We start from the raw sequence: 15,670 nt of genomic DNA on the forward strand, positions 1-15,670 counted from the left end.
ACATGACAAATACACTCATTGGAGTGCTCACTCGATTCAGACAAGAGTCAGTTGCCATGATTGCAGATTTTGAAGCTATGTACTACCAGGTGAGAGTTCCTGAAAAAGACAGTGACATGCTTCAAGATGGTTGTCCATCTCTTTGGGGCTAAGTCATCTCCAAGTGTAGCTAATTTTGCCCTTAGGAAAACAGCAGAAGACAATCGTAGCAAGTCATCAGTTGAAGTAGTCAATACAGTTCTCAATAACTTTTATGTAGACGACTTTTTAAAGTCTGTTTCAAGCTCTGCAACAGTTATGCAGAGAAAAACTTGCCTGGGATGTTGAAATTCGAGAACAGAGTGCAGAAAAGTGGATTTCCTGGTTAAGTGGTCTAAATCAGTTGACTGACTTCAGTGTACCAAGGTGTATAAAATCAGTTGACTTTGGAATGTCCACTTCAGCGCAGCTACACCACTTCTCAGACACTAGTGAGGTGGGATATGGAGTTGTTTCATACCTCAAATTGTTAAACGCTGATGGACTTGCACATTGCGCCTTCATGATGGGGAAGTCTCATGTGGCGCCACTGAAGCAGACCACCATTCCACGTATGGAGTTGGCTGCTGCAGTTGTTGCTGTTAAAACAGACATGATGCTGAAAGATGAACTGGAACTAGAATTGCATTAATATGTATTCTGGACTGACAGCACCACTGTTTTGAGATATATTGTCAATGAACCACAGCACCACTGTGAAACTACTCTCAGGGAGACCTGGAGAGGCCTACTACCTGACAACCACAGTATGTGGGAGCTCACCTTCAGAGAGGCCTGGTGAAGCCTACTACCTGATAACCACAATATGTGGGAGTTCACCTACAGAGCGGCCAAGAGAGGCCTACTACCTGTTACCAAATAACCAAGTGGAAACTCAAAGTAATTTGGAACTCAACTCCAGGGAGGCCTGGTGAGGCCTACTACCTGACAACCACAAAACATGGGAGCTTGCTTACAGAGAGGCCTGGATGGGCCTACTACCTGAAAAACCAAGCTATTTAGTAGAAATGCACAGTATGTGGGAGCTAAACCTCCAGGGAGGCCTGGTGAGGCCTACTAGCTGATAACCACAGTATGTGGGAGCTCAACTTCAGGGAGGCCTAGTGAGGCCTACTACCTGATAAACACAGTGCATGGGAGTTCACTTACAGAGAGGCCTAGAGAGGCCTACTACCTTAAACAGTCTAATCAGCTGGATGTGACTGCTGCTGGGGACTGCTGCCTGGTTGAGCCTACTAGCTGATAGCGAGTCTATTCTGCTACTTTAACGAACACTGCTGGAACCATACTATTAAAACATTTTCCTATAGTTTTGTCCTAGTGTATGTTCCACAATGTTGTGACCCACCTCCGAGGAGGCCTGTTAAGGCCTACTATTCGGCAGTGAGCCTTCTGCCCGAACTACCAGGGCCAACCACCGAAGGTGAGCTGGCTTAGGAGCCATATTTGGGGGCTATATGGTCAAGGAGGCCTGCTGGGGCCTACTACCTAACCGTGCAGCCCTCGCGGCAAAAATTGTTATTACAGCATCCTGGTACCTAATCACATTGTCGAAGGCAGTGTACTCAGCAAAAAGCAATACCCTTATAGCAGGGGAGTACAACATACACCATTCTTCCTAGTGGAGGCCCCATTAGGGGCCTACCTACTAAATGCATAGGCGTCAGCCCATGGCAATGCTCTGGCTTCAAGGGAACGGAGTTCAAAAACTCAGTAGTTTAGAACTCCCTACTCAACCGGAGCCACCGTGGTGTGAGGTAGATAAATACAGAGCTGAGAATGGACTACTCAAAACTACCCTGAGTTAGCGGGGGAGTAACAACCATATGCCCCTGCAATGTTAGACAGGGAGCGGACCTGCAAGTGGCTCCAAAGGGTGACAGGGATTTGTCCTGCGCCCAGCCTAGGGGAGCGAGGGGCTAAATTGCAAGCCAACCCACTTCAACCCATCGGTCGAGCGATTAGCTCAACGGGCTGAGTGAAGCCAGCTCTAGAGGCCCAAACATCTCTGTTCGGCAGGGTCTAACGAACTGTCGCTTCGCAGAGAGAAAGATGGTCTAACCCTGCCAGACTGATCCTACCTCAGCTACCACCCTGCATTACTCTATCACCCCTGAATGCAGAGAAAGGGGCGGGCCTTGGCCAACAACTCCCATTTAAGGGAGAAGGCTGAAATCTAGGGGAGGAAGCCTAACACATAATGAATGCGGCAGCTATACTTAGCAAAATGCCTCCAATATCACTAGCATAGCATAGGCCAGCTACAGAGGCAGCCTGGGTGAGGGCCGACCTACAAGCATAGGTCTACCTGAGGGCTCGGAGGAGCCACAGCCTATTTGATTAAGAGGCTGTGAAACACTCAACCTACTGAAACCTTACAGAGCTCAGAGGAGCGAGTACTCAGGATACCAATGTCACAAACCCATAGGCAGGACATCTATCTGAAGATCTATCTGAAGCGCTAGCGTCAGTCTAAACATAAAGCAAAAAAGCTCTACTTATTTTTTTTTTTTTTTTTTTTTTAGGAAAACCAACTACTCTACCAATGGGTGGCTAATAGCCCTGAGGCTAAACAGAAATGATCGGTGGCCCACCACGCATATAAAATGTTATGACAGGAAGGCCATCACATACTCAGCACGGAAGCCAAATCTTCTTTGAGCTTCTCCCTAATTCATTCTAGCCAATAACTGGGGGAGGCTTCAGGGCCCTAAAGTCCAATACTTTAATTGCTCCTCTAAGAATTACCCCCTAGGTCTATACAGGGAACAAGGTCTGTAGAGAAATAAAAGTCAGTGTTAGTTATACACACAGAATTTTTTAAAAACCAATAAGTTCACCTGCGGCGTGCGGAGTGAAGACTCGCCAGAGAGTTCTCAATGAACCTGGGGTCCACCACTTTTACATGCCTAAAAGAGGCGCTCACATCAACCAGTTGCTACGGCGGGCCATCAGAACATAGTTCTTATCATAAGGCCAATCCCCAGGGCTGGTGTAACGTAAACGCCTGGGGAGTCAAGAAGAGGGAGAGGGCTGGTAGAAAGGCCCTCCAGGGAGATCAAACCCTACTTCTTCTGAGCGTTGCTGCGCTTGTACTGAATGACCTCCCTTGAGTCCCTCTTCTTGCAGGAGGCTCGCCTCCTCTGCGTCCTACTCCTCCATGGAGGGGGCGCACGAGAGGCGACACTAGACCTCTGGTCCTGTCTACGGTCCTCAGACCAAGACGGACCAGGTCATCCTGCCTGCCTGGGCTGGGGCCCGGATCTCAGCGGTATACAGGTCTTAAATGCAGCTGAGAGCGCATTTGCCTCCCTAAACTTTCCAACCACCGCCTCAACGGAGGTGCCAAAAAGTTTAGCAGGCAAAACTGGTGAATCAAGGAGAAGGGATTTTTCTTTCTCCCCGATATCAGCCAAGTTAAGCCACAGATGCCCCTCCGTGGCCACCATCGCCGCCATCGATCGGCCGATCGCGGCAGCAGTCTGTTTAGTGGCCCGGAGAGACAAATCTGTGGTCCGGCGCAACTCAGCGACCGCCTCAGGTGACAGCCCCGCCCCTGGTCGAGATCCTGCAGCAGGTCAGCTTGGTAGGCTTGGAGCACTGGCATGGTATGAAGAGCAGCACCAGCCTGACCTGCTGCCGTGTACGCTCTGCCATTCAAGCGAGCCGTGGCTTTAAGGGGCTTGGATGGCAGAGTCGGAGCTTTTAGTGTCGACACCCGCCCAGATACGAGATAGTTCGCAAACGTCTCGTCAATGGGCGGCATCGACACATAACCATACGCCCCGATCCCCTCAACATCAGCGAAATTACCCCGCTGATGTCGATGAATACGGGCAGAGTAAGGTTTCTTCCATGCCCTCTCGATCTCTGAATGGATTTAAAATAAAATGATAAAGTTTTTTATTCTATTTGTTTTCTTTCTTTTTATTTATTATATTATTTAAATTATTATAATTTATAATTTATTAAAATTTAAATTTATAATTTAACTATATTATTTAAAATCCCATGCTACGTGTACTGTGTTAACCTAACTGAGACTTGTTATAGCACTCATTGCTCTTTTTGTTGTTTTTGATTCCTTCCACTGTCTTCATCTGTAAGTCGCTTTGGATAAAAGCGTCTGCTAAATGAATAAATGTAAATGTAAATGAGATCAGGAAGGAATGGAAGGCTCTGCTGAGCTGGTGGTCTATGTTCAGGGAGAAACCGATCGTCCAAACGACCGCAAACGATCTCTCCCTGAGTGCGCTATGGGGTATTGTCCTTGTACTTGCCTTACAACAAGAGCTGTGCATATTGAAGTTGCACATACACTGGACACCGATTCGTGTTTAAATGCCATCCGTCGCTTTGTGTGCAGGAGGGGACAATTGTCAATTATGAGAAGTGACAACGGTACTAATTTCATAGGTTCTGAGGTTGAACTTTGCAAAGCCATTCAACAGTGGAACCAACCAAAAATTGAAAGTACTCTCTTGTAAAAAGGAATTCAGTGGATTTTCAACCCACCTTCTGGATCCCATTTTTCGGTGGAGTGTGGGAAAGACAGATAAAGTCTGTTAGAAAAATCCTGAGATCTGTGCTGAAAGAACAAACACTTACAGATGAGAGCTTGCATACATTCCTGTGTGAAGTGGAAGCAATAATAAACGACAGACCACTTACCATTACAACAGATGATCCCACAGATCTGGAACCCTTGAGACCTAATCACCTTTTATTAATGAAAAGGCAGACTAATTCAGAAAGGAAGACATGTATGCACGTCGCAAGTGGAAACAAATTCAGTATCTTGCTGACCTATTCTGGAAGAGGTGGGTGCGTGAATATTTACCTTTGCTCCAGGAGCGTCAAAAATGGACTCAAGTAAAGAAAAACCTTTCAGTTGGAGATGTTGTCCTGATAATAGACAACTCGTCTCCAAGAAATTCGTGGATCTTTGGAAGAATCATGAAAACGTTTCCAGATAAAAAAGGACTTGTAAGACGGGTGTTGGTTAAAACTAAAACCAATACCTTGGAAAGGCCTGTTGACAAGTTGTGCCTTATCTGTGAAATGGACTGTTAACTACTCCTCAAACATTAATGAGTGTTTCTATACCTTATAAAGACTATGGATATTCCAGGAAATAGATAATAGACACTTATTGTCTTTAAGGTAATGCATGATATAAGTATTTTTTGGCTCTTTTGTTTTTGTTAAAAAGGTAATTGTCAGTCTGCTTGCCTGTTAATTAGGGCCCGGTATGTAAGAGCCATATTTCATATCTCAGAATTTATATTTTCACATTTTTATTATGTAAATTTGGTACAATAATTGTTTTTTGTTAATAAGTTATTTACTGTTGAATATATTTACTTGGTTTGTATTTGCTCTAACTGCACATGTTCAGTGACGTCATTTTTGTAGTTTTTTTTTTTAAAGATATTGACGCATATGCAGTAAGTTTAAACGAACGGAAGAACACAAAGCTTTTGACCGTTTCATAATTGTTTTTCATATAGCACAAATTGGCTAACAAGTATCTCTTCAAATAAGTTGTTGAGAAGATATCGCTGAACAAGAAGATTATGCTGTATTTGAGAAATGTGATTCTTTATTGACTTGGAAGAATAAACCACGATGAAGGAAACTTCGAGACTTCGAGTGATGAATACAAAATAAGAAGAAACGCGTCATTGCCCATTTTGTGTGTGTGTGTGTGTGAGCGCAAGAGATAGACAGTGTCACACAGTTGAGTCAGCTCCCTTACCAAGAAGTACTATACTTCAAGTTCATTTTATTAAGTATACTCAAGTAAAGTTCAATTATATTTTAAGTATACTTTATTTAGCAAATATACAAATATCAGTGTTCTAGTAGTATACTTTTAAGTGTACTGTTTCAATACTTCTTGGGACTAAATTGGCCCACTTTCTAGTATATATTCATTCATTTCATTATTTAGCTGACGCTTTTATCCAAAGCGACTTACAATTGCTATATATGTCAGAGGTCGCACACCTCTGGAGCAACTAGAGGTTAAGTGTCTTGCTCAGGGACACATTGGTGTCACACAGTGGATTTGAACCCGGGTCTCTCACACCAAAGGCATGTGTCTTATCCACTGCGCCAACACCACCCCTATAAAAGTATATTTTAAGTATAATGATAGCAAACTTTGAGTACACAACTATTTTACCTCTATGTGCCAATTACTCGGGTATAATCTGTCCCCCCCAGATTATCGAGAAGCTCGTCAGACGTGCACAGGAGGGAGTCGGGGTGCCCGCTTGTCGGAAGGACTTTGTAGAAAACACTTGTTTTGAGAGAGGCAGGGCATAGAGGACCTACATGTACAGTATTTGAAAAGGAATGTGTTTTTTGAACATTAAATCATGTCAACATATTCTGTTACTCCAAATAAACAAAATAATTATCTTTAAAAAAGCATCATATGACCCCTTTGATACATCACTCTTTTCATTTAATGAAAAGAGATTAAATCTAAGTTATTTTATGCATTATGTAACTGAAAGAACACCAATTAAATATAGAAGCCCACACTGTAATGAATCTATCGAAAAGAAAAGTGTTTGTTGTACTGTCATCCTACCACATTCTCTGCAGATACTACCATATAATTGATCTGCTCTGGAGTCAAACCTTCACGATGTACACTCAAACATAATTAAACGTCAAAAAATTAGTTTGACGGTAAAACCTGGTATGATCAGAAGATAAAACAGGTTTATCATGCCTGAGGCGGGTTCAGTTTGATCTGATATGTTTTCTACAAAGGATGGAAATGGTTTCATTTCACAGGAAATTTTAGTTTTATGTGCCAAATGCTAGACATTTTGATGTGCAGTTGTTCATTTTCTAAAGTTCTAATCTGAATGTAATTTTTTTTTAATTAAAGCGCATCTAAAAAGTTCTAACAATCCATTAATTTTTACTATCTCAGAATTTTGCATATTTGTCAGAACTGTAAGAAATGAATATCCTACCTATTATTCACCAGAGCTATTATATATATATATATATATATATATATATATATATATATATATTTATATATATATATATATATATAATTACTACACTATTACGCATGAAGCTACATTTTTATAATAGATTTTGCAAAGAAGAAAAGGTCAAAGAATTATTTAAACTGAAAAACATCAACATATGAAACTCACATTACCCCCCAAAGTATTTTTTCTTGTGAAACTGTAAATGATAACATACCATTCAAATCTTTCTTCTGCCACACCTGCTGCCTTAGGGAACGAAGAAATAGTTTCACTCTCCATCACCTAAGGCAATATTTACAGTTCCTCCTCCATTTGTCCAGATAAAAGGAAGAGAGGTCGTCTTCTCCTCACTCATCCGCTCTCTGATACTCCAGCCAGAGCAGACAACCACAGCAAGCCACCTTCAAAACGATGTCTTCTTTCTCCACACGCAGCTTCCTGTCCTCAGGAGCATTTCCTCGCTCACTTCGTGCTGGCAGTGTGTACGCGGGAGCAGGAGGAACTGGGGTCCGTATCTCTAGCGCCTCTGCTCCTCGTTCCTTCTCTGCTGGTGGCGATGCTGGCTTCAACCTGTCTGATGCCATTGATGTGTCCGCAAATGAGAAAGCCACCATGCAAAACCTCAATGACCGTCTGGCCTCCTACCTGGAGAAGGTGCGCTCCCTCGAGAAGGCTAATGCTGATCTTGAGCTGAAGATCCGGCAGTTCATGGAAAGCAAGGCCTCTCCTGATGCTCGTGACTACAGCGCCTATTATGCTACAATCAACGACCTCCAGGGCAAGGTATGTAACTTAATTATTGAACATATTAGTCAAGTCAATCATTAAACTAGCTTTAGACAAAAGTTAACCAATTGCAAATATCGCATCATTCTTCCTATGTAATACATGTATTCATATAGTATAAAATACATTTCTTAAGTACTCATGAAAGAGTGATCTAAAACTGTATTTTCATTCTGTTCCCCTGAAGATCCACGATGCCACACGTGTAAATGGAAGCATCTACCTGAGCATTGACAACGCCAAGCTGGCTGCAGAAGACTTCAGGGTCAAGTAAGTCTGCTACTTAAAGGCTTGCACTATATATATATATATATATATATATATATATATATATTTTTTTTTTTTTTTTTTTTTTTTTTTTTTTTAATTAAAGATCCACAATATGTATAATGAATCATTTTTGTGCAGATATGAGAATGAGCTGAGCATGAGGCAGTCTGTAGAGGCAGATATTGCTGGCCTGAGGAGGGTGCTGGATGAGCTGACAATGTCCAGATCTGATCTGGAGATGCAGATTGAGGGTCTGAAAGAAGAGCTGATCTACCTCAAGAAGAACCACGATGAGGTAAGTTGGTGCTTAGTTCACATTTGATAGCTCATCTTAAATTGCATGAGAGGCAAATACTCTGTGGTTTGTAATTGCGTCTTTAGGATCTCTTGGCAGTGCGCTCCCAGATGAGCGGACAAGTCAATGTAGAGGTAGATGCAGCACCACAGGAAGACCTGACAAAGGTCATGTCTGAAATCCGTGAGCACTACGAGGCCGTTGCTACCAAGAACCGCCAAGAACTTGAAGCTTGGTTCCAGAGTAAGGTAAAATGAGAATTAGTCTGTAAATTTGCAAAGTTATATTGTAAGCAAATCCAACAAAAGACTTATCTGACTGCTTTCCAATGGATTTCATCTCATAGAGTGAAGCCCTCAGCAAAGAAGTTGTTTTGAGCACAGAAACTCTACAGACGTCCCGAACTGAAATCGCAGAGCTTAAACGCATGCTCCAAAGTCTTGAAATCGAGCTACAATCACAACTCAGTTTGGTAAGCAAGCTGAGATAAACAGAATAAGCTTTCTAATGGGTTTTGTTGTGATCACAATGTGAACAATAATGACATTTCCCTAACAGAAAGCGTCACTGGAAGGTACTTTGGCAGACACAGAGAACCGCTACTCCTCCATGTTAAACGGTTACCAAATGCAAGTGACCAGCATGGAGCAGCAGCTGGGACAGCTTCGTGGTGATCTGGAGCGTCAACGGCAAGAGTACCAGATTCTTCTGGACATCAAGACCAGACTGGAGATGGAGATTGCAGAGTACAGAAGACTGCTGGATGGAGAGGTTACAAGGTGAGACACAACTACAATACGAAATCTATTAAAATGGCATGTAGATTAAACTTTAAATTTCTAATTTTTAAGTGAGCTTTATTTAATCTTCTTTATTTTCTCCCTCTGCAGCGTCCCAAGCACAAGCAAAACCTCAACTACACGCAAAGTGGTAACCATTGTGGAAGAGGTGGTGGATGGCAAAGTGGTCAGCACATCCTCACAGTCAAGCGAGGTTGTGTCTCAGAAGCCCTCTTGAGCAAAAGCTATCCACATAAGAGGGATGAAAAGCCAATAAACTGGTCTAACTGTGCATTTTTGTGTTTGTCTTGTTTTGGTCATTTATATATACTCATATTTTGGCAAATATGAAAAATTATTTGAAAACCAAATATAAAAATCAATAACTCATATAAATAAGTTGTCACAACTAACTCAAAGACCCAACTGCAGCATACTGTAAGAATTTTCTGTTTTGACCGATGGAGTGAGTCTACTTCATATGTACTCTTCCCAGAGATAGCACACACACACATCTGCAAGATGTCTGTCAAAGATTGCTTCATCTGGAAAGCATCTGCTGTGTACAAACATCTGATAGATGTCTTTAAGATGTCCGTTTTACATACATTCTAAATCATAAACATCTTAAAGACATCTTCTAAATGTCTGTTTGACATCTGATAGGAAACGTCCTATAGACATATGAGCAAACACTTTAAAAAACAAGTTTTGCGGATGTAAATGCAGACGTCAAATAGACATCTCCATGATGTACGTGGGCTATCAGGGTATAAACCAAATCATAATATGCAAAACTGAATTCTTTCTACAATTTTTGTCTATTAAGCTAAATCTCATAAATAATGAGACATCTGACCAAACCGGAAAACGCTTATCAGTAAAACAGCTCTATTTAGCCAGAATCAGAAGCAATGCAGCATTTTATAGAATACATAAATTGTTGCACATGATCCTCATTAGAAGTCATCTCTCTATTATCATCAGTCTAGCTTACTCTTGACACATAGTATTGCGCTACAGCAAATATCAATACTCTTGTATGATGTCTCAGTCCCATAAATAATGTATGGGAGTCATCATTTCAGTGTGATGGTTTGTTCTGTTCTTAATTTATAAATAAAAAAATTAAATAAAAAAGTACATAAACATCAGCTAAATAATTAAATAAAAACTTATTTGATCACTGGATATGATGAAGATGATGTTTTTTACATGGTCTAATTGCTTGAGGGATTTTTTTGCCCCCCAAATTCAGAAACATGGATCGCTTGTGGTGTGATTGTGGTTCAGCAAATTCCTTGACATGTCTGTGTGTGGTTGCTCTTGATGCCTTGACCCCAGCCTCAGTCCATTCCTTTTGAAGTTCACTCAAATTCTTGAATAGTTTTTGCTTATATCCTCATAAGGCTGCTGTTCTCTAGGTTGGTTGTGTATCTTTTTTTTTCCACTCAACTTTTTGTTAACATGCTTGGATACAGCACTCTGTGAACAGCCAGCTTCTTTGGCAATGAATGTTTGTGGCTTACACTCCTTGTGAAGGGTGTCAATGATTGTCTTCTGGACAACTGTCAGATCAGCAGTAAGTAAGTAAGTAAGTAAAGTTTATTTCTAAAGCGCTTTTCACAGATAAAATCACAAAGTGCTGTACACAAGAAAAGTAGAACAAAACAATAAAAATGTATATACATAAGTCAAATCAAAGTAACACTACTGAAAAAACCCATCAACCAAAAGCTTTCTTAAATAAACAAGTCTTCAAATCTTTTTTAAAAGAGACAAAAGAGTCTGCCAGACGCAGAGACAGAGTCTTCCCCATGATTGTGTAGCCTAGTGAACCAAACTGAAATACCATTTTGAAGGCTCAGGAAATTTTTGCAGGTGTTTTGAGTTTATTAGCTGATTGGCATTTCACCATATTCTAATTTGTTGAGATAGTGAATTGGAGGGTTTTTGTTAAATGTGAGCCAAAATCATCACAATTAAAAGAACCAAAGACTTAAACTACTTCAGTCTGTGTGTACTGAATTTATTTTATACAAAAGTTTCACAATTTGAGTTGAATTTCTGAAATAAATGAACCTTTTCAAGAAATTCTAATTTATTGAGATGCACCTGTATATAGTCAGAGCTTAATGGTATGACACACAGTAAGGTATTTGAAAGGAAGCTTTATAAGAGAAAAAAAGAAGAATTAAGGAGAATCAATAAATTATTAATCATTTACTGCAGTGTTAAGAATATGCAATCCATATAAAAGTAATTGTAGCCTGATTATAAGCATAATAAAACATAATATAATCAAGTTACAGATTTTTTATTTTATCCGGAACATGTCACCAGTTACTATCCAGCACTGTTCTAAGTTTCTCTGATCCTCATCAAATTAAATCAGGTAATCAACAGACCAAGGATGGAAGAAATTAATCAATATTAACATTCGCATGAAGTGTATTTAAAACTGTTTGTCTATAAAAGCACTGAAGGTATGTCAGCCATACCTCTGAATTGACATAGACTAGTTAATGTTAAAGGGTCAAACCTCAAAGGGTCATTACCTCTGTGGCATTCAACAAACGACATAACCCCAGGTAGCTCTAGGCTATCACCAACAATAAATATTTGAAAACTTTTCCTCAGTTTAACAATCCTAATTCAACAATGAGCCTGCAGAAACAGGGTTCGGAAGCACTAACTGTCCCTGCAGCAAGTGTTGTACAAGAAAGTCCATCCTGTTGCATGATCGCACTGCATGCTGGGAGGGACCCTGCAAAGTTTCTGGACACTGCCTCCTGTTGGTAAAAAGGTGTAAAGTAGGGTTGATTCTGAACCTTGAACAAAATATGAGTCAGAATAAACAAATCTAAATCACTCAAGAATTAGTTCTAACTAAAAATCTTAGGAATTTACTTAATATAACCAAACGTTTAAAATAGTTAAAAGTTGAACCACACAACACTGTTGCACTCAAATAGAAAACTTTCTATTTGCCTTTTGAAAAATGAACATTCCGACCTGTCACAACAAGCCTGATTATCACTAGCAGGTCATCCGAAACCCACTCCAGACAAGCTAAACCTGCTTTATATCGCTTAGTGTTTAATATAGCACATTGGGTAACAAGAGCACTGTTTAAATGTAGCTTCTGTAAAAATAATAATAATAATAAATGAATATTAAACACACACAAACTAGGTAATGAATTTTTAATAAATGCCTGGAACTCATGTTTATATTATTAATATATACAAAAAAACTTTGGAAGTCCACATTTGTACATGCTTTAAATGATAGCAACCACCATGTGTAATGGAAAACTGATATTTATTTTTAAATAAGTCTAACGTTTACTCCACAAATGATTTAAAAACTGGCCTATTATGAACAACAGCTGGAATAAAGAAATGATGGATACTTATGCAAATCAAAGAATACAACAAAGAATAATAAAATGTCCGACACACACACAAAAATATTATAGGCTTTGATTAAGCTTTTTATTCATGTTGAACAATAAAGAGATATATAGCGAGGTCCAATGATTGTTTGCTACAATTTACTGAATATATTCAAATATGTGACAACCAATATACTGTGCATTCCTAAAGCAAACAGTAAAAGTTTCATTAAAGTAGAAAGAAAAGGTTTCATTTAACAAACCAGTTAGGTAAATTTATTCAGTCCATGATATCATGCTGCTGGCAATCTTTAAGGAAATTCTGAAGAATTTAAGTAGAACTCTAAAACATTAACGTACTATGCAGTGCTGTCTTCAGCCACACCCGCTGCATTAGGGAAAGGGGTAATAGTTTCTTGGTCCACCCCCTTAGGCATTCCATCTAGTCCCTCCCCCATTTGTCCATATTAAAAAGACAGGGGTCGTGTTTCCTCACTCATTCACTCGCTCATTCTCCAGCCATTCTCCAGTTGAGAACGACAGCAAGACTCCTCCAAAATGATGACTTCTTCTTCTTCCAGCCGCACCTACATGTCTTCAGGAGGTTCTTCTCACTTTGGTGGTGGAGCTGGTCGTGTCACAGCCATGCGTGCCGGTAGTGTGTATGCAGGAGCAGGAGGAACTGGGGTCCGTATCTCTAGTGCCTCTGCTCCTCGTTCCTTCTCTGCTGGTGCCGGTGCTGGTTTTGGAGGTGGTTTCAACTTGGCTGATGCCATTGATGTGTCTGCAAATGAAAAAGCCACCATGCAAAACCTCAATGACCGTTTGGCCTCCTACCTGGAGAAGGTGCACTCTCTTGAGAAGGCCAATGCTGATCTTGAGCTGAAGATCCGGCAGTTCATGGAGAGCAAGACGGGCCCCTCTGCTCGTGACTACAGTGCCTATTATGCTACAATCAGTGACCTCCAGGGCAAGGTATGTGAGTTAGCTATAAAACATGATAGTCAAGTTAATAATTAAACTACCTTTAGACAGAAATTAACCAGTTTGGATTATCCCAAGGTTCCTCATTTCAAAACATACGTTTAAAGCATGTGATGAAAAGTTTATCTCTCAATTACCCAACTGCCTAAATTTAATTACCTAGATTATAATTTATTTATTCTTTACCAACATCCATCATTATCTCATGGTTTCTAATTTGCAAAGCATGTGCAAAAAAAATACTCTATTTCTCAAGAATACAATTTGACCCTTATTTTTTCATTTTGTGCTACTGAAGATCCAGGATGCCACACGTGTAAATGGAGGCATCTACCTGAGCATTGACAACGCCAAGCTGGCTACTGATGACTTCAGGGTCAAGTAAGTGACTAGCAATCTAAACAAAAGCTATTTGTAAAAGGTCCAAAGCATTAAAATCTGTTTCTTTTTTGTGCAGATATGAGAATGAGCTGAGCATGAGGCAGTCTGTAGAGGCAGACATTGCTGGCCTGAGGAGGGTCCTGGATGAGCTGACAATGTCCAGGTCTGATCTGGAGATGCAGATTGAGGGTCTAAGAGAAGAGCTGATCTTCCTCAAGAAGAATCACGAGGAGGTAAGTTGGTGCTTAGTTCATATTTAGTTCAAATGCATGTGAGGCAAATGCTCAGTGGTTGTTATTGCATCTTTAGGAACTCTTGGCAGTGCGCTCCCAGATGAGCGGACAAGTCAACGTGGAGATAGATGCAGCACCACAGGAAGACCTGACAAAGGTCATGGCTGAAATCCGTGAGCACTACGAGGCCGTTGCTACCAAGAACCGCAAAGAACTTGAGACTTGGTTCAAGTCTAAGGTAAAATCAGATGTTTGTTTCTTTTAAAGAACAATATTGTAATGTAAAACAACAGATGACTTATCTGACTGCTATGTATGGATTTCCTCTCATAGAGTGAAGCCCTCAGTAAGGAAGTTGCCGTGAGCACAGAAACCCTTCAAACATCCCGATCTGAAATCACAGAGGTTAAACGCACACTCCAAAGTCTTGAAATCGAGCTACAATCACAACTCAGTATGGTAAGCAAGCAGAGATGAATCTTGTAAACGTTGGTCATCACATTGCATAGAACACAGAGTAACTAAGATTTCCCCAACAGAAAGCATCGTTGGAAGGCACTTTGGCAGACACACAGGCCCGCTATGCTTCCATGTTGTCCAGCTACCAGTTCCAGGTCACCAGCCTGGAAGAGCAGCTGATGCAGCTTCGTGGTGATCTGGAGCGTCAAGGGCAAGAGTATAAGATGCTTCTGGACATCAAGACCAGACTAGAAATTGAGATTGCGGAGTACAGAAGACTGCTGGATGGAGAAGCTACTAGGTAAGAAGCAAATACAACACAAAGTCTCTTAATAAATACATTTATAAAGCGTCCGTTTTTTCACTGAGCAATGATGGTTTATTATAATAAACAGAATTAAAGTGAGATGGAGATTTCTGTCTGGCATATCTGTAATATTCTTTGTTTTCTACCTCTGCAGCCTCTCTACTTCAAGCTCAAGCTCATCCTCGACTACACGCAAAGTGGTAACCATTGTGGAAGAGGTTGTGGATGGCAAAGTGGTCAGCTCGTCCTCCCAGTCTAAAAGCGAGTTTGTGTCTCAGAAGCTCTCTTGAGCAAAAACAACAACACTTAGAGTGACGAAAAACCAATAAACTGCACTAACGGTGCACTAACTCTGCATTTATAGTGTTTGTCTTATTTTCTTCTGTTTTGTTGTCATATTTTATGTCACAATAGGAAAAGTTGTGCAAAAATATTTTAAACCAAACTACCGTTATGCTAGGTTTATAGCCTAGTTGTGGTAATATTATAGTTAAAAAAAAAATTATGAAAGTTACCTTTAATGACCAAATGACGTTTATGTGCTCGATTATCAATACAAAACTTGAAATTAGAAACAGCTGCTGATGCATTAACTGACATTAAATCAGGCTAAAGTTAATTTCTCCTCAAAGTAAATGTCTTTTTAAGAATTATATCCAATTACAAAAATAAGATAAATGTTTCACATTTACAACAATGATTAAATCTCTCTCTAGTG

At 40.3% G+C, this 15,670-nt stretch overlaps 2 protein-coding genes across 3 annotated transcripts in view; both read left to right on the forward strand.

Annotated features, from left to right (window-relative positions):
* Positions 1 to 15,309, forward strand: part of LOC132103961 (keratin, type I cytoskeletal 13-like) — a 34,600-nt gene extending 19,291 nt beyond the window's left edge. The window contains exons 1-7 of one of the 2 annotated variants that reach the window (XM_059509078.1): positions 13,100 to 13,563; positions 13,871 to 13,953; positions 14,030 to 14,186; positions 14,263 to 14,424; positions 14,520 to 14,645; positions 14,726 to 14,946; positions 15,107 to 15,309. In XM_059509078.1, the coding sequence (XP_059365061.1) occupies positions 13,147 to 13,563; positions 13,871 to 13,953; positions 14,030 to 14,186; positions 14,263 to 14,424; positions 14,520 to 14,645; positions 14,726 to 14,946; positions 15,107 to 15,242 (1,302 nt within the window). In that variant the 5' untranslated portion in view covers positions 13,100 to 13,146 and the 3' untranslated portion in view covers positions 15,243 to 15,309. Of the gene's footprint in view, positions 1 to 13,099; positions 13,564 to 13,870; positions 13,954 to 14,029; positions 14,187 to 14,262; positions 14,425 to 14,519; positions 14,646 to 14,725; positions 14,947 to 15,106 lie in introns of those variants that run through there. The other variant, XM_059509075.1, reaches the window with a different exon arrangement.
* On the forward strand, positions 7,400 to 9,483 carry LOC132103962 (keratin, type I cytoskeletal 13-like). Its single transcript, XM_059509079.1, has 7 exons — positions 7,400 to 7,844; positions 8,035 to 8,117; positions 8,256 to 8,412; positions 8,499 to 8,660; positions 8,759 to 8,884; positions 8,971 to 9,191; positions 9,303 to 9,483. The coding sequence occupies exons 1-7, from the start codon at positions 7,473 to 7,475 to the stop codon at positions 9,427 to 9,429; spliced, it is 1,248 nt and encodes a 415-aa protein (XP_059365062.1). The 5' UTR covers positions 7,400 to 7,472; the 3' UTR covers positions 9,430 to 9,483.
* Positions 15,310 to 15,670: the final 361 nt, after the last annotated feature.

Source organism: Carassius carassius, chromosome 25, assembly GCF_963082965.1.
Source record: "Carassius carassius chromosome 25, fCarCar2.1, whole genome shotgun sequence".
Classification (NCBI taxonomy): Eukaryota; Metazoa; Chordata; class Actinopteri; order Cypriniformes; family Cyprinidae; genus Carassius; species Carassius carassius.

What these genes read in the sequence shown, in the direction of transcription:
- LOC132103962 (XM_059509079.1), top strand. Translation starts at nt 7,473, where the DNA reads ATGTCTTCTTTCTCCACACGCAGCTTCCTGTCCTCAGGAGCATTTCCT. An exon ending in GCAGAAGACTTCAGGGTCAA is followed by an intron (nt 8,118 to 8,255) that starts GTAAGTCTGCTA and finishes ATTTTTGTGCAG; the next exon opens with ATATGAGAATGAGCTGAGCA. An exon ending in TCAAGAAGAACCACGATGAG is followed by an intron (nt 8,413 to 8,498) that starts GTAAGTTGGTGC and finishes TTGCGTCTTTAG; the next exon opens with GATCTCTTGGCAGTGCGCTC.